Source organism: Diorhabda sublineata, chromosome 2 (assembly GCF_026230105.1).
Source record: "Diorhabda sublineata isolate icDioSubl1.1 chromosome 2, icDioSubl1.1, whole genome shotgun sequence".
NCBI classification, from domain to species: domain Eukaryota; kingdom Metazoa; phylum Arthropoda; class Insecta; order Coleoptera; family Chrysomelidae; genus Diorhabda; species Diorhabda sublineata.
In genome coordinates this window covers 39,557,301-39,576,273 of record NC_079475.1, presented here as the reverse complement: position 1 = coordinate 39,576,273, position 18,973 = coordinate 39,557,301, and the positions used below count along the sequence as shown (strand labels likewise).

The window sequence follows — 18,973 nt, the reverse complement described above, 5'->3', positions numbered from 1 at the left end:
CGATATAATGTTACGAGGGTGCATCAAATAATCGGTACTACGTAAAAAATGATTGGTTCATAATTTACAGTTTATTAGATTTATACAACAAAAACTTATTGATTAATGGTGCAACTCTTTCTGGATAGTCATTGTGGACGTCATGGTTTCCTTCGGCATACTTAATTCGCACGTTTTTCTGTCTTTTTAATAACTGTAGTATTGAACTGAAATAAATTTGTTGAGAAGTAGATTCTGTTGCTAAGATTATAAGCAACGGACAACGTACTGGATAATATTCGATTGCCTCTGCAACATTTCTGAAAATTACAGTTATCCAATTTGATACAAGTTAATTTTTGGAACGAACAACTTTTTTGAGACAATTTCACGATTAAAATTTCTTACCTTAAATTCCTTAGAGGTACAATGGTATTTTTTATTCTTTGATCTAATGTAAATATATATTTTCCATCATCGATTTCATTTATAGATCTTTCTAGCAAAGCTACAGCTCCTTCTAATTTGATTGGAGCGTAACTTCTACCAGTATGCAATCTGTGCAGAGCTTCTTCCTTTGTATAACTAGGTGGAACACCGTTGGTTATTTTCTTTTCAATTTGAATATAAAAATTAGTTTTATCCCTAAGGTACGTTGCAAAATTTAACGCTGTTTGTGGAAATACTGTTATTGAGTCCAACATAATCAGTTTTTTAACTTTTTCTGGATACAACTGAGCAAAAATATATCCAATTTGAGCTCCAAAACTATGGCCTAATATAATAAATTTCCTCTTGAAATGTTCGCTTATACGTTTGTACGTTAGTAAGAAATTAAACACGTGAATGGGAACGTGTGGTGGGAAATGGGAAGATTTACCATGACCCGGTAAATCTATACCAACGTAATAAAACGTATTGGGTAAATAGGGCATTAATCGATTGAAAGTACCAGCGTTGTCCATAATACCGTGGAAACAGAGAACTAGAGGGTCTTCTGGTTCTCCCCATGTTTTAGCTAAAAGATATAAGAGTCAATCAAAACGTGGGGTGAATGATCATAATTAAATTTAATAATCTATTTCTAATAATCAACTATTTCGAGATTGATAATCGATTTTGTTAAAAATCGATTCAAAACAATGTAACTGAATCGATTGCTAGTGACGTTTACACATTACATAGCTTTTTGTCTTTTTTATTTCATTTATTTTATGATTTATTGATAAAAAAAGTGCGCGATGTAGCACAAAAATATAAATATATTTGACATTTGAAAAAAATTTGAAAAAAAATAAGGTTATGAACATAATTATATACATAAATCTGTACTACATTGTGTGAATGGACTATAACAATTTTATTTTGAAAATATTTGATGATACAGGGATCATACATTATTAAAAAACCACTTTGATATTGCCCTTTCGATTATACACTCTAATCAATTTAAAAAGTATATAAAAATATAATCTATGAACGTCAGCAGGTATTTTCGATGCCTGGTTACGTTATTTGGACAGTATTCCCAACTGTCAAAAATTTATCTCCCCAAAGCCCTAATCAGAAATCCCTAAAATCCCCACAACTAATAGAAATTCCCCCTAAAAAATGTTATTATTTGTGAAATAATAAATCTCGAACAATAAATAAATAATTTCATCCAGCAACATCATTTTTTTTAATTATTTATTCATAAATTTCTGATTTTTTAGAGTCATACATATCAACATTAAATAATTTCCCAGGGCCTATACTTCTACACCTTTATTGCTTAATTTGGAATATCGGGGAGCATTTTTTTTAGATCAGTGAATAGCCAGTAGTTACCGGGGCCAGATCTGGTCTTTATGGTGGACGAGGAAGCAATTCGAAGTGTAATTCGTTTAATTTAACTATATTTGCTATCCACTTGTGAATTGGTTGCATTGTCTTGGTGAAACTTTGGCATTGAGGCCGTTTTTCCTTAATTTTTGCATTCAGACGATCCATCAACTTTATGTAGTTTTGGCTATTGATTATCTCTTTCTTTTGGAGATGGCCCATGAACAATATTCCAAGCGCATTCCAAAATACTGAAGCTACAACTCTTCCAGTAGACTTTTGCGCCTTTAGAGGTGGTTTACCGGCTGTTGTTCACTCAGATGATGATCGTTTTGATTCGTGTTCCATCTATTGTCAAATATCGACGCAAGAAATCTGATTTATTCCGTGTAAACATGACCAAACACTGCTCTGAATCATCAATACGTTTTTGTTTTTGATCGACTGTGAGTAAACGCGGCACCCACTTTGAAAAAATCTTTCTCATGGTCTAACATTCATGCATAATTGTAAACACACTGACTTCTGATATCTTTAAAGTCTCAGCTTTGATGTTTTCTGGAGTAACCCACTTCAATTGGATGACCAGAACGTTCACCATCATCGGTGTTTGTACGACCACGTTCTAATTTAGCATACCAATAACAAAATGTTTTTTTCGATGAATAACACTCAATAAATTAACACACGAAATTGTTTTGAAAATAACGAAAGTAGCTTCATTTAATTGGCTGTCACTTTTTTCTGAATAATCGAAATGAAATGTCATTTGACACAAGTTGGTACTTCATAAACGTCATATGGATTTGACAATAGCAGCGCCATCTGTGTGTCAGTCACATGACTTATTTGGGATGTTATAGGTCTTAATAGTGAATTTCAATAATTATTTATTAAACTGCCGCATCAAATAATGAAAGTTTCACATATTTTTTGCTTTGAGATTTGAAAATTCCGCGAATATCGTGGGTGTTGAATGGAACATACTCCATACCAAAGTTTTGATATAATCCAGTGGCGTTCCTAGGATTTGAGCTGTGGTATGGCAGATACTATTTCGTAACGAATAAATGAAACACCAAACTCAATAAAAATGATGTATTTCAATACATCAATTCAATAACACATTTTTTTTAAACGACCTGGGTACGCCCTTGACATAACCTCAAACTAGTAATCGACATTCATGTTTGTTTCATCTGATTCATTATTGTGATAAGGGTTGTGATAAATATCATCTAGAAATTATTTTTCCGCAACATTTTTATTATTTATCTTTATATAAATAATTAGTAACTATATTTTTTATAATTTTCCTTTTTTCAACAACAGAAAATTGTTTATATAAGATACCACTTTTTCTGGATAATCATTGTGAACGTCGTGATTACCATCGACTATTTTCACATCAACATTTTTCCATTTTTTCAAAAATTTTATAATAGGATCCATTATTTTCAACTGAAACCCGTTTTGATTACCTAAAATCATTAGTATGGGGCATTTGACTGGAAAAGTATTCATAGATTCCATATTATACCGGTGGTCTCTCAAGGGATTTACGAAATTTTTCATCCTCTGATCCAAAGTGAATTTAAAACGATCTCCTTCTGGTTCTATTGCCCTTTTTAATAAAACCTCGGCGGTTTCCCGTTTTATACTACTATAATTTCTACCATGTTGGACTTTATTTAAAGCCTGTTCTAGTGTATAAGTAGGTGGCTGTTTGTTTTTCAAATTATCACCAATTTTAAAATAGTTCTCTAATCTATCAACCAAATAATCAACGAAAATTTTGATTGGTACTGGGTATATAGTCACTGTATCCAACATAATAAGTTTCTCTACGCATTGGGGATACATTTGGGCATAAACAAAACCCAACTGTCCTCCATAACTGTGCCCCAAAATGATTAACTTCTTTTTAAAGTATATCGACACTTGTTTATATACTAAAATGAAGTTTAATGTGTGAATTGGGAGATGAGATGGAAAATGAGAAGATTTCCCATGTCCTGGTAAATCGATACAGACGTAGTAAAACGAAGGTGGTAGCATTGGTATCAATCTATCAAAACTTCCAGCGTTGTCCATGATTCCATGAACGCACAGTATTATTGGATCCGATTCATCACCCCATGTTTTTGCTGGAAAAGAACACAAATACAATACATTTCTATACAATAGTATTTGAGAAGAAACCAGTTTAAATAGAAACAAATTTCATTTAAAATAACGTATGTTTTATTTCCAATTATTATTTATAGTAACTTCACTTAACAATTACGAATCAGATAAAACAAAAATAAACGTTAATCACTAAAGACTGCTTCACAAAATACTGCATGTGCAGGGACTTTCCACTGCCACAACTAATTCTTCTGCAGGGTACTTCATCTACTTCCATTGCAATAATGTAACAACAAATTTACCACAGATTTAAAGGAGAATTTGTGAACTTTTACGCCCGCGCTGACGCCCTTATACACATAATTAATCATTTTATAATTAATACTGAAGGGTGTAAATTAATTTTGGTTTATTTGGTATTTATAAGCACGAACGCTCGCGTTCCATCGCCTAGCCAATGAAAACAGACTTCTAGGATAGAAATAACATTTAAAAATCTATTTTCCTCAATTATACCATGCATATGATATGTATAGGAAAAATATTGAGTGACAAATGACAAATGACAGTTGAAAACTTAATAAACAGTTCCCAATGCGACCTTGAACGTAATCGTCAGCACGGGCGCGAACGTAAATTTAATTCAAGTCGCTCAACTGATCTTACGGACATTCGATTGGTTGCTAAACCAAAAGATTTTTCTCTAGATTTATATATTTCATGTACAAAAGATTGCACTCAAAGATTAAGTTGAAATATTTTGGTAAACCGATCAGCTCAGCTTGTTTGCGCATGTTTTTAACTACGTAAAAAGTATAATATTATTAATGCTTGCATATCGGCCACTGCTGCCCATAAATAAATTACAAAATAATGGATTAAATTTTTATAGTATAGAAACTGAAGAAATTGAAGTTTGAGCGCACTCGTTCAACCTCGCGACGAACTTATTGTGTTCGAACTTCATAAAATTTCGGGTTATTTTGCGCAAAAAGTTGCTTTCCAATTGTAAAATTTGAGCGCTCAACCAACGACATATGTGCGCAATGCTCAAAACGCATGTTCCAATAGTTCTTTTTGAGATATATGCCTTGCCTGCGGGTGGAACGGTCTTTGGAGCCGGTTTTCCATATTCGGTTAATTTTTTTGTTTCGGGTGTGAAGTGACGGATCCATGTTTTATCTATGGTTATGAAACGGTGCAAAAACTCGGCTTTATTTCTATGAAAAAACTCTTCACGACGCTGTTTTGGTTCCATTGTGGACAAACGCGGTACTTTTTTTGCGCACAGATTTCTCATGTCTATTTTTTGAAATGGCTACTGTGTGCTGTCTCAAGCACTTTCATTCGACGATCGCTTTGTGGATTTTCTTCAACCTTTATAGAATCGTCACCTCATTTGATCGACCACTGCGATATTGGTATTTGCAGGTCGTATGGCTTCGTTCAAACTCTGACCAAATATTTTACTGTTGATAAACAAAGGAACAGTCTAACTTAAAGTCGAATCTGGTTCAACTTTTATATTGGTTGGGCTACCGCCTTTAGTATTTTATCACATACCGATGACCAATTTTTCCATGTTTACAAATTCACTGAAAACGTTCACTATTGATAGCTGCCAAACAAATACTAAACAACATGGCGTCTTCAAACTTCAAATCATTCAATAAATGGATTGTGTACTTTCTAATACAGTGGTATTTTCCAAGCAGCTACCGCCATCTCTAGGTCAGGCTTATTAATTCAGCGACCATCTTCGTACAAACGACGAATTAAATCTGTAGCTGCGATGTGCCGTTAAACCATTTTATTTCTTTAGTTCTTTATGTTTATATTCCCATTATTATGTTGTTTTAAATTTCATTCGTTAATGTCTTTTTGTGAAAAACTTTTCATCTCACTATTTCATTCTAAATAATACCAAGACAACACGAACTGAATTCGAACTCCACAATAATAACTATTATTATTAAGTAAACACAATTTGGCACCGTTAACTGGATTGCGCATCCCTTGATCCCAACGTCGACCTGGCGGCCATAGAGTGACATATCTAAGGGTCCTCGCTACCCTAGTTTCAAAAAATGTATGTAAAACCGTTGTTGTAGCTGATTCTAGTTCGAGTTTAAAAGTTAGTGCTCTAAACGAACGCAAATCGCAGTTAACTTCTCAAGTAATGTAGTGGCATTTAACACGAATAAAAAATTTATTCTGCTTCCGAACCAACCTAATCTTACCCAACTTTGGTATTAATGACACAACTAAGAAAATTGTCACGTCATAAACTAGTTTACAGTAACCAAAAAAGATTTTTTTCAATTGCAAATATGTTTCTTTGCAAGATACTTTTTTATACTAACGGTTTAAGTAGATCAAGAGGTACCACTCCTGGGAGCTGTAAGACCTTGAAGTTGGTGGAGTGGCTCAGTAACTTTCTTGTGCCGTCTTGACGGACTGGTGGAGAGGAGTGAGGCTAAGAAACAGCTCAAAAATCCAAAGGATTAAGTGTTGTACGCTGATGCAATGACAATTTGTTATCCTCCCGGCGTACGACACTCCCGAGGATTGAGGAGGGTGGTTTAGTGGGCGAGAGTCACAAACTCACAGCATTTGCACCCGCCCGTTGTGAGGAAGGTATTAGCTTCCACCCCACATCTGGGCAAAAAAAAAAGATTAAGAGGTAAGGGAGTCGTAATAAGTCTTGAATAATCTTGATATCATAAGGGAAGTTATAATTTTAGAGGTTTATAACCACAAAAAGTTGATGCTTTTGACATAAAAACAAGTTTTATTACGAAAAATAACATTTTTTTCGGTATACTACAATTTAGCAATATTTTTTAATAAAAATTTATTTATATAAAATGCAATACGTTCTGGGTATTCATTATGCACATCATGACCGCCTTCAACTACTACCAAGACAACATTTTTCCATGCCTCTAACAATTTTATAAAAGGTCCCATAATTTTTTTGTGGTGAGTACTTTCTTTTCCCAATATTATAAGTGCGGGACATTTTATCGGACAAGCCTCCGTGCAATCTCTCATATATCGATGATCCCTTAGAGGATCAATAAAATTTTTTATTCTTTGATCCAAGGTAAATTTAACGCGGGCTCCCACCGGCTCTATAGCTCTCGCTAACAAAGCTTCTGCAACATCTCGTTCAACAGGCTTGAAACTTCTATTATTTTGTACTCTATCCAAAGCTTCTTCTAGGGTATACTTAGGTGGTTTTTTGGATTTCAAAATATCGTTGATTTTAAAATAACTGTTAGTTTTATCGTTTAAATATTTTATATAGTTATCACTTGAAACCGGGTAGAAGTTCGTTGACTCCAGCAAAATAAGTTTATCTACAAATTCCGGATACATCTGAGCATAGAAAAAGCCCAATTTTCCTCCATAACTGTGTCCCATAATGATAAATTTCCTTTTAAAGTATCTACTCGCTTCTTTATATACCAAAAGGAAATTGATGGTTTGAAGAGGTAGATGGGGTGGAAATTGAGACGACCTTCCATGTCCTGGTAAATCGATACAAACATAATAGTAGCTGGAAGGAAGTAAAGGTATTAGTTTGTCAAAGCTTCCAGCGTTATCCATGATGCCATGAAGGCACAATATCAGAGGATCTGATTCTTTGCCCCATGTTTTAGCTGAAAACATACAAGCATAAAATAGCTAATACGACCTTATATTACTAAAATCTGAACTACCTCATCATACGAAAACCTCGAAAGTTGCATTAACCATCAAAAATATCTTACTTACGAAGATGGTCGCTGAAATACCCGGCCTGACCTAGAGATGGCGGTAGTTGTTTGGAAAATACCACTGTATCAGAAAGTACACGATCGATACAGTATATGTTTCAAGTTTGAAGACGCCACGTTATTTAGAAGTTGTTTGGTAGCCATCAATAATGAACGTTTTTGTAAATATGGAAAAAATTGGTCATTGATTGAAAGGCTTCAGCCCAACCAATATAAAAGCTGCATTAGATTCTACTCTGAATGGGACTGCTCCACAACAAGAAAATATTGGGTTGCAGATTTTGAACAAAGCCGTACCGAAGACCAGCATCGCAGTGGTCGACTAAATGAGGTGACGACTCCAGAAATGTTGAAGAAAATCCACAAAGCGGTACTGCACGATCTTCAACTGAAAGTGCGCGAGCTAGCAGACATAGTGGATATTTCAAAAAGTGCGGAACAAAATTCAAAGACTGTTCTATCTGCAGACAAGGTTATGGTTTCGGTTTTTTTGGGATGCGCGTGGGATAATTTTCATTGACTATCTTCAAAAAAGAAAAACTATAAACGACGATTATTATGTGAACTTATTGCAACATTCAAGCGAAGAAATCAAGCAAAAACGGCCGCATTTAGCTAAGAAGAATGTGTTGTTATTGCAATGGCCAAAATTAATGAACTAAAGTCTGAATTGCTACCCCATGAACCCTATTCGCCAGATTTAGCTCCGTCAGATTATTTCCTGTTACCAAACTTGAAAAATGGCTGGGTGATCATCGTTTTTCCAACAATGAAGGGGCTATTTTGAGGTGATTTTTTTTCCAAAATTTTTGTTTTCTCTGATGGGCCAGGTACTTCTGGGACCATCCTCGTATTCTAATAAATTCAAGATGTTTCTTGATATGATTTCAATATGTCTTCACAAAAAGATGTCTCACTGGGCAATATGAAAGATAAGAAAGTGTCTTATTATGAAATTGAATGGAATGTAGTGGTCAAAAACTTTTGACCGGTAGTGTATATCCCTATTATTGCTTTTGTTTATAAGATTTTAGACATCAATCATATGTTTATGCATACAAATTGAAATTGTTCCCATACAAAAATCGAATTTACAACTCCTGTTATTTTATTAGTTATTCTATACAATCTATAACCGTAGTATAAAAAAATAAATACCTCGTATATTGTTTGTTACTAGTATTCAACTGTTTTTTAATGTTAGAATCATGCTAATATAAACAACAAAGTATATTCTGTTTATTTAACAATTAACCAACTTTCAAGATATATAAACTTTATTATTAATGCAATTTTAAGTTTTTTTTTTATTTTAACTTGATTCTGTTGTGAAAAACATGTTACAATATGATTGTATGGAGGTATATGTCAGGTAAAGTTAATTTTTCCTATTATTAATCTTCTTAAGAACCATGTTTACTGTCAAATAATTTGTTTTTACAAATATTAGTTGCCTGTACTTCACTAAGTTTTAACTTGAACGTAATTCCCAGCAAAACCATGTTCTAAATTATAAACTTGTGGCTGTTAGTTTGTTTATTATTAGCTTACAACCTATAACTTAACAACTCTTCCACAGATGTCTTATTTATTGTCACCTCCACCATTTAAAAATTGGTATTTTAGTAACTTACCTTAATAAATCATTTACCATAGATATCAAATTGAAACTTTTCGAATAACACTCGTAGAATAATGCAAAAGCAAAATTCCCATTAGTATAAGTTTAAAACAACAGAAAATAACTAATTATCACTTCAACAACCGTCATTGTTTAGTAGTTTCAACACAATACCCAATAGCAGCTTTGTTCGCGGTAGATATCCTGAACATTTTCTGTCATTAGATACATAAGTTTGAAAATGTGCGTTCGCGGTGCTAATGAATCATGTTCAGGATTAAAATTTTTATAGGTTTGTTCCAGGAGACTGGCTATAACTACTTGATCATGCGCGATATGAAAATTTCGTGTATAAAATTCAAATAATGAACAAAAAGTTTTACGCTCCAGGAACAAATTAAACTTTCCAATAACTATTTTAAATCGTTTTTCATGCTTTAGCAGGTTGTAAAATTATTTTTAAGATGAAGATTAAGCCGATAATGCAGATGAATATTATTTTTTTCCAAAATGTGTTACAGTTGATGTTCCAGCGGCTACGTGTCATGCATAGTGCGTTCGAAATATAATTGGAACATACTACTAGAACCAACCCTGTGTTCGTGGAGCACAGATTCCTAATTCCGAAACGTGTTCTGAATACATTCAATGTATCTTCACATTGATAAGGATTTTTAATCCGGCGCATGTGCATTCATCCTATTTGGCATTTTTGTGAACTAACCTCTTATCTATTTGGTTTTCTACGTGGGTACTTGTATTAGAAATAAAAAACGTGGTAGTTGACTTTATACTTGAAAATATCAAGAATAAACCTTCGGCTAATATTATAATAATAATGATTTTAGATGTTCATAAATCTGCCGCGAACAAAGCATTTCCATTTGTTATATATAGTTAAAAATAAGTGTTCCTCAAAACATACATAAAATAAAGTGACATAACCTCACATAAAGAACTACCGTTATGAGCCTTTAAAACAATATTTAAATGTAAATTATTGTAAAAGTTCAAATGAAAGAAATATTAATGATAATTAATATATTAGGAAAAAGTGATGTAAGTTTTTGTAAGACAAAACTCCCTTAAAGCAATGTTTGTAAGCGATAAAATATTCGCTTGTCTGTATTTCAACCCTGACGATTATGCATTAAAACCCTCAAACAGTGACATTTTCGATATTGTATTCCATATCACAGTCTCCAGTGACAAATTCAAAACTTTATACATTCCTATGTGCAAAAGTATTTTTAATAAAAATATGGATTATACAAATTTGCTTCCAAGGCCAAAAAACTTTATCTCTGTAATTCCACTCCCACTACAGAAATGTAAATTATCATTAAATTTTTATCACAAATATTTTTTTGGTAATAGTAAACCATAAAAAATTAATTAAATTTCAACTTGAACGTAAATTCGAAAGTCATCTTCCACAATATTTTTTCAGTATAAATTTTTAAATTGAAAGAACAATTATACTGGCGAGAATTTATTTATTTTTCTATTAACAATTAAAATGAAAGAGATTAAATAAAATAATTGTATAGATTTTGTATATATGTTAAATAATTTCAAGTAGATACTGAAAAGTGTGTAAAACTATAAAATTATTTAAAATATTATATTAAAAATTAGATGTAACTACGAGTTAAAAAGAAAGGAATCGTAATTTTATTAGCAGAGACAGCTTTTCATCAAATCTTGACTTCTTATCAAGAAGTACACCAAGACCTAGAGATCTAAAATAGTAGAAGTCCAATGATCGAAGATAAAAGAATTAAAATGAATGAGGCTTTATATTCCACTTCTAAAGATACAGACCCAAAAAACTATAACAAATTAGAAATTAACAGAATTACTAATTCAGAAGATCGTGAAATTGAATCTTCAATAAACAAGGTCATTTTAAATAATATAATTTAAAAGTGGAAAACTTAGTCAAATTTATCATGCACCTTGCATGTTTACGAGTTTTAATAAATATATCTACTTAATTGTTTACCAGTTATTGACCCAACTTATCAATATTCTATATGTTATTAATTGCTGTTAGTAGATAATTGTATCTGTTATTATTGTACTGTGTTCATAAAAATTTTTCTCAAGTGATAATCGGTTGAAAATGTAGAAAAATAAAATGTTACCTGCTACATATCCCCAAGGAACAGGTATTTCGATTTCTCCTATTTGTTTAGTATTAGTACTACAGTTACTTGTCATTTTGTGTTAATAATTTAACGATAATATTCAATTATTACAAATAATTATACACATATCTAAACTTGGAATCGGTCTAAGGTTCAAATATAAATAATTTGACTAGATAGAAAATCCTTCAAATCACGTTTTGCTTTTGAGGTATAAGTACCACTCTCAAAAAATAACTTATGTCAAATGTTGATTCGGATCAAATAACCAATTGATATATTTAAAATTCCGAAACTATATAAAATGTAAGTAATCAATAGTAAATTATATTTTTGAGTGCCTATATATTTTTATATTACCCTATTTGCAACATACTACCCTTTAAATATACTTTGAACACGAATATTCGCCTAAAAATTTGAACGTCATTTATCTGTCACCTTGTCAAAGTTTGAGACTTGTGAGTGAGGTTTGAATCACAAAATATGTTTTAATTATATCAAAATGGGTAATGCAGGAAGTAGCGGAGCTACACGAGAGAGACAAAAATTGGGCGATGCAGCCCCAGCGTCACCAACTAAAGAAGGACAAGCTTTTATCTTTGACAAAAAGCCTGAAAACAAATTGCAAATTCAAGGTTCACAGGATGAAGAGGAGCCTTATTTTACTAAGCCAGCCCTAAGTTATGATCTACCTCGACCTAGGGCCAACACAGGTATTATCTTTTATATTTAATCTATTTAAAATATATGATATAATCATATGATGAAGTTTTTGTCTTTTTATTTTGATCAAAATTCATTTCTTAGATACTAACAATAATTATAAAGTACAAAAATAGATTAATCACTAGTTAGTAATTAGAAAAAAAGTGTTTATATCGAACTAAATGATTTTCAAGGTTAAATATATTGTTATTGCTGATTTTATAGTATTTCCTGTGATTTAAAAGTTTATTAATATAATTTTTTATAGTAATAGAATCAAAAAACCTTATTTTAGTTTCTGAGGGGACTCAACCAGTGCGAAATGCATCTAAAACACCTACAGTATTTCGTTGGGAAGGGGGTGGTAAAGATGTCTGCATTTGTGGTACTTTTTCAAATTGGGAAACAATACCTATGGTAAAAAGCTACGGAGATTTCGTCGCTATAATTGACTTACCTGAAGGAGAACATCAGTACAAGTTCTTTGTAGATGGAGAGTGGAAAAATGATCCAGCTAATAAAATTGTAGAAGATAACGGTGGTGTCAAAAATAATCTTATTGTTGTGAAACAATCAGACTTTGAGGTTGTTTATAATAAATTTCAACACTCGACGAAATTGTATGAAAAATGTTGTTTTAGGTATTTCAAGCATTGGCTAAAGATAGCGAAAATGCTAAAGATGATTCTCAAAAAGAATTTGGACAAGATATTCCGGCGAATAAGCCTTGGGAAAAAACGACCGGACCACCTATTTTGCCACCTCATCTTCTTCAAGTTATTCTTAACAAAGATACACCACTCTCAGTAAGTATATTGTGGATTAGTTATTGTGATCATGACTGTATTTTCTTTACTTCTGTTCTTTGTATCAATCAGTACTTAACAGGCACTCCCACAGATTTACTCCTTTGTGCTATATTCCCCTAAGGCAACCTTATAGAAAAAAATCAGAACTTCTGGGAGGCTATTTAAAATCTCTCTATTTAAAACTCATATTTATTGGAGAAATGAATAATGATCTAGTGGAATAAATAAGGTCTAAATGTGCTCATTGCATCATCCTTTGGGAGAGTGTAATGGTGTTTTTCTTGGGAACTCCTTGTAATACATCTTCAAGTGAATAATCCTCAGTATGAAAACTGAATTCTTTGATCCTTTAGAGTGGTGCTTGCCATATGTAGAATTTCTGTGTAACTATGATTAGTATCAATGAATTTCTTTCTTTTGTTAAGAAATTTACTTCAAATCATTTTCAAACCTGTTACCTTGTTCATTATTCCAATCTGAAATTAAGGCATAGAACTATAGGGCTGTGCCAGCAGATCGAGTATAACCATTATACAAAGGGTACAATATAAGATTCTGCGAGCAATTGTCGATGATTTCTGGTATGTTTCACACCACATGATACACGTAGACCTTCTAATTGCAATAGTACAAGAAACAATATAACAGATAAGTCAAATGCATTACCAAAAACTGGAATTACAAGTTAATCCCATGCTCCAACCATTGGTACAAAGTATAGACAATAGAATACTAAGAGAAACTGGCCAACAGACCTAAAATGAGGTGGCTAGGAGATCTTCTCACTGGTGATATCTCATCAGGACATATGCGACGTTTTTTTTTTTCATTATAGCCTTTAAGTCAACAAAATATTTTTGATTGTTATTAAATAAATATGTCATACTTCGAAAAAGGTGTTACCAGTGATGAAAGTATAAAATTGAGTTTAATGAAGAGGGAATAATTTGTTGAAATTTTTAGTGCGAGCCAACTTTACTGCCAGAACCGAATCACGTTATGTTAAATCATCTGTATGCTCTTTCTATAAAAGATGGCGTCATGGTACTTAGCGCTACGCATAGGTACAGGAAAAAATACGTCACCACATTATTATACAAACCTATATAAGAATTTTAAATTATTTTGTATATATGTAGATTATATTTTTAATTAGTATCTGAATTTTTTTAGGGAAATTTTATTTCAATGGATACTAGGCTTTGTTGATTTTTTTTTGTATATTATCATTCTGCTCCATAAGTATTAATAATAAAAGATTACTTTGAATTATATTCTGTTACTTTTTTTATCCCTGTTGCTTTTAATTCAGTCTGCTATGAATTTATTTATTCTTTTTACTCCTAATTCCTACGATTATCCATATTATAGCCCCATATTATTTTTCGCGATTTTCCGAACTTTCTACATCTTTAAAACTATTGAACTGAAAATTTTCAGTTGTGATGCTGCTCAGTTGTCTTGATAGCATCCAATTACCACCTCCGAAACACTATTTTGCATTTCGGGAACAAAAAGAAGTCACAAGGAGCTAAATCAGGTGAATAAGGCGGGTGGTCTGTCACGATGATTGAGCGCATTGTCATGATGAAGGATCCAACAGAATACTTGACAATAGAGGAGCAACTTTATCCATAACGTGGTGGAATTAAATTTACTCGGTATATTCCATCTAAACTAGCTAAATATGAAATCAAAGTGGATATATGATGCTGAAAATTCATATCCACTTAATGGTCAGACAGGGAAATCGAGTGAAGGTCGTGGAAACAAAGTAAAGATGGAAAGTACAGAAGTTCACTTCTTTTCCATAGGGAAATTTGTCGTCAAAATTTTTTGAAATCCCGAAATGTTACATATTTCTGAGGATTCTTTTTAACTGGTAGGTTAACCTCACAATACGTCAACCTGTGATCACTAATACCATCATTATCAAGGGTATAATTATTTATTTAAAAAGCAAATTACCTCAATACTTTAATGAACAGTCTCTCCAATCTGCATAAAACCAATCTTTATACATTATAACTTCAGTGGGCACCCGGGTACCTGGTTATTGAACTAAGGAGGTATCAACTTTGATATGACGAAGATTGGCAAACTACTTCAATTTTGGGGATCCGGGCGGTCATAAAACTCTCTTGATAAAAAATTAATAAACTGGTTCAGCAAAACTGAAATGGATACCCGGGTACCTTTTCATCAACTTGAAAGTTAAACCAAAACTATTGCAATTAATTTAAAAACGACAAGATTATTAGAAAAACCGCAGCTTATAAATTCAAAATTCACTTTTTTTCCTCTGTATGTGCTTTCGATTTCAAATGTGCCAATAGCGATATCTTCTGAGCGAATGCTTTATTGCAGAATTCGCATGTAAACGGTTTTTCGTTGGTATGTTGACGTATATGTAATTTAAGGGCATAAGAACTTTTCAAACCTTTGTTACAGTAAGGGCAGAGGAAAGGTCGTTCTCCAGAATGTGTTAAAAGGTGTCTGTGGATGTCTCGTACATACTTCCCACATATCTTACACATTTTTTTACGAATATTTGGATCTACAAAAAATATTTTTATATTAAATTATGAATAGTTGATGAGAAGCAACTAAGTTGGGAGTGCTCCATATGAGAGTTATATTTTGATAACATGTTCTTATGATTTTGTTTCGGTGGACATTTTAGATATTTCCATTTCTATTTTTCAAGTCTGTGTCGTAGTTTTTTCTTAATAATTAAGTTAAGGTAACTATAAAAAGTCTTATTGATAAATTAAGCTGGTGAAAAATAATGGGAGAGAAGTTGGAAAAGATTAAATCTAATAGAAATTTATAAACTTTCAATAGCTTGAGCAAAACAATATTACAAAGAATTTAATAAAATAGTTAATTCTCATATTTTTCTTATTCGTGGCTTGTTTTCATACCTTTTAATATTTTACTAATGAACAAATGAAAATACATAAGCCCTTATAATAGTTTTTTTTTCAAATACAATAAAACGATTGGTGTTGGTTGAAATAGTTAAATCATATTTTGAAATCCAAATTTATCAGAAAATATGAAAAAATAAACGTAAAAAAACTTTTTTTTCATATTTATCAAAAACCTTTTCATGAACATAACCTAGAACTTCGCATTTTTTCAATATATTGATTAAGCACTTCTGGTTTAGTTGATTCTCACTGCAATCCCTGTGGATTCTTATTATGTTGAACTTAAAGATTGTTGCTTCTCTATATATTAACCCTTGTGTATAACCCTGGGATCTAACGGACACAAAGTCTTTCTTAAATAAAACAGATTTTAGAGATATTTCGTTCCTATATAAATTCCGTTGGTACTTCTGTGATGTGTTTGCACTATTAATCAGTACAGGAGAACTAGTTCACCCAGTTCACTGTACTGCTTGCACTGGGTCTAGTAGTCAGTTCAGCCATGCACTGCAAGACAGTGTAATCTGGAAACATTGGCACTACATCTTTGTCATCGGACGAAGTATCAAAGTATCAAAAAGTACTAAATCGTTTTCCATTATTGTTAATAATACAAGGCCTGAATCACATCAAATAACCTCAAATACAATAATCAACACATGCTCCATTGCTCTCTGCACTATATCATTCTTTGTATCTGATGAACTAATTTTTTACACTCATGAACTGGCCTGCACTGGTCCAGTTCCAGTTCAGATACCAAGAAAAAACCTCAATTTATCAAGTATTTTGAGCAGGAAACTTATTCGAATGTGAAATTTTGAAAAATACCACAAATTATTTATTTGTTAGGAAAAGGAATACCAAGGAGGTCTTTATAACTATATACTTTTTACTACAAATAACCAAAAATTCTCTAAAATGTTACCTAAACAAGCTGTAAAATAATTAATTTCAAATATCTTTGAAAACTTATGATAACAAAAAAGAAAATTATTATGAGGTCTACTAAAAATAATTTGTTTTTATTTTCATTTTGAACTTCAGGTACATGAAGAATTGGAGAAAAAGTTACCCTTTAATATGAGTTTATACACTTACCAGTATGTTTTTTCAAGTGTCTGTTATATTCTGATTTCAATTTGAATGTTCTATTACACTCTTGACATCCATATAAAGTATCTTTGTGTATCAATAAATGGCCTCTTAATGACTCTGAATTTTTCAAAACTTTCAAACATATATTACAGTTTGCAGGTTCTTCAGAGTGCCTCTGCACATGTTTTTTTAAATTATCTGCTCTTACTATCATTCCGCAAATATTGCATATACCAGGTGCAGTGTGGGTGTTCCTTTTATGATTTAACAATTTCGCTTGGGAGGTAAATGTTATGTTGCAGTCATTACAATAGAGAGATTTTTCTTTTTTAAATGTTCTATGAAAAGTTTTCCTATGAGCCAGTAATTCTGATTTTGTAGTAAAATCTAGCATACAACTTTTACATTTTAGCTTTTTATCTTTTAAAGATACACAAGTGTCTTCTTTATCAGGTTTTTCTTCGATAAACACTTCTTCCTTATTAATTATTCCATTGAAGCTACTTATATCTTGCTCAGTTTCAATTTTAATATCTTCTAACTTTGATGTACATATTGGACTACTTTTGATTTTTTTTATTGTAGTTTTCTTATTATCAGACTTATCACAATTAACACTTTTACTTATTTTTGAACTATTTTTTTTATCAACACTTTGATTTAGAATGCTAGCACATTTTTGTTTAAGCACCTTATCACTATTTATAATAACTTTTTGAAAACAATAGAAAATATTTATCTTATTAACGCATTCATCACATACTACTGTGGGGAAATTTGGGGCATCTAATACTACCTAAAATCCAATAAAGTTCATTATTTCGAATACATTTTTATATATTTCTTACTTTAACAGTAGATATCGCTTCAATTTTTTCGGTTAGACTTTCATAATTTTCCATTGGGGAAAGATTGGAACTGCTTAAGCAAGTTCGACAAATATCATTCATTTTATAATTAATACGTTTTATCTATTTTCGCATTAATTAAACATCGTTTTGAAAAATAAACAACTTTATATTCAAAACTGTTTATTAATTTGACAGATATCAGATGAGTTATGACATTGACAATAGTCTGACGTTTGGCTGCGTTCAGAGCTTAAAATAGGAGAAACATTTTTATAAACCACAATCAAAACAGAAGAAATCACTACAATAGATACTAATTATAATAAAATTATACCATTTGTAAATAATGAACTACAAACTGAAAAAACCTATCAACCTAGTACTAGACAATTATTTTTGGTGGCGATTTAGAAAGTTCGCTATCCATTTGTAGCTTAGTCCTCACAGAAACTATTCTTACATTTAAATAAAGAAACTAAATCGTAAGCAACAATGGATAATATGTATTTACAATATACACAATAGTTGGAGCATATGTCAAAAAAATACTTACTAAAACCGGTTGTGATTCGAACAATCAGGAATCTACAGAATCGCCAACTTAAATTCTTCTACAAACGTCATTTTTTCAATTTCGATGGCGTTGCCGTGGAACTGCTATCAGTTTGATTGAAAACGCTATCATAAAGGAACATTTCTAATGCAATTCATGGGTGAAGTGGCACGCACTTCGACATAATATTGCTCCATTCCCAATAAACTTTCCCAACGACTTTGCGAACAGTTCCTGCACATGCGTCTTTGCACCAGTTTTTTGTTTTTTGAGGTTAAGTTTAACAGGGCCCCTTATAAAATGCAAGTTATTACAATTTGACCTAGCTGTCGAATTAAATTTTACGCGAAATATATATTGAAGTCACCATAATGCAAGGCTACAACAGTCAAGATGCGCGTTGCACCAATACTTAAGGATAAGTGGAATAGGAATTTCAGCTATCATGGTCTATAACGTGTGGAACGTACACATAGTGTTAATATGCTGTTCTAGCCATTCTAGACAGATTTGAAACATACATTATGCTTATTGT

The 18,973-nt window shown here is 32.0% G+C and overlaps 3 protein-coding genes across 8 annotated transcripts; 1 reads left to right on the top strand and 2 right to left on the bottom strand.

Annotated features, from left to right (window-relative positions):
* Positions 1-52: 52 nt before the first annotated feature.
* Positions 53-11,776, bottom strand: LOC130452923 (serine hydrolase-like protein). 3 transcript variants are annotated; one of them, XM_056792452.1, is made up of 4 exons: positions 11,484-11,776; positions 3,285-3,950; positions 388-997; positions 53-299 (listed from the first exon to the last, which is right to left on the bottom strand). In XM_056792452.1, the coding sequence occupies exons 1-4, from the start codon at positions 11,557-11,559 to the stop codon at positions 65-67; spliced, it is 1,587 nt and encodes a 528-aa protein (XP_056648430.1). In that variant the 5' UTR covers positions 11,560-11,776; the 3' UTR covers positions 53-64. The 3 variants fall into 3 exon arrangements, with proteins under 3 accessions (XP_056648430.1, XP_056648431.1, XP_056648432.1); XM_056792453.1 differs by lacking the exon at positions 11,484-11,776 and adding an exon at positions 9,350-10,093; XM_056792454.1 differs by lacking the exons at positions 53-299; positions 388-997; positions 3,285-3,950 and adding an exon at positions 6,705-7,598.
* LOC130452926 (5'-AMP-activated protein kinase subunit beta-1) lies at positions 8,939-14,272 on the top strand. 4 transcript variants are annotated; one of them, XM_056792460.1, is made up of 5 exons: positions 8,939-9,087; positions 12,005-12,202; positions 12,490-12,779; positions 12,836-13,000; positions 13,967-14,272. In XM_056792460.1, exons 1-5 carry the CDS (start codon positions 9,063-9,065, stop codon positions 14,111-14,113), a joined length of 825 nt encoding a protein of 274 aa, XP_056648438.1. In that variant the 5' UTR covers positions 8,939-9,062; the 3' UTR covers positions 14,114-14,272. The 4 variants fall into 4 exon arrangements, with proteins under 4 accessions (XP_056648438.1, XP_056648436.1, XP_056648437.1 ...); XM_056792458.1 differs by having other exon boundaries at positions 8,986-9,087; positions 12,463-12,779; XM_056792459.1 differs by lacking the exon at positions 8,939-9,087 and adding an exon at positions 11,390-11,507.
* A 695-nt stretch (positions 14,273-14,967) lies between these two features.
* LOC130452924 (gastrula zinc finger protein XlCGF26.1-like) lies at positions 14,968-18,096 on the bottom strand. Its single transcript, XM_056792455.1, has 3 exons — positions 17,883-18,096; positions 17,038-17,830; positions 14,968-15,560 (listed from the first exon to the last, which is right to left on the bottom strand). The coding sequence occupies exons 1-3, from the start codon at positions 17,982-17,984 to the stop codon at positions 15,292-15,294; spliced, it is 1,164 nt and encodes a 387-aa protein (XP_056648433.1). The 5' UTR covers positions 17,985-18,096; the 3' UTR covers positions 14,968-15,291.
* Positions 18,097-18,973: the final 877 nt, after the last annotated feature.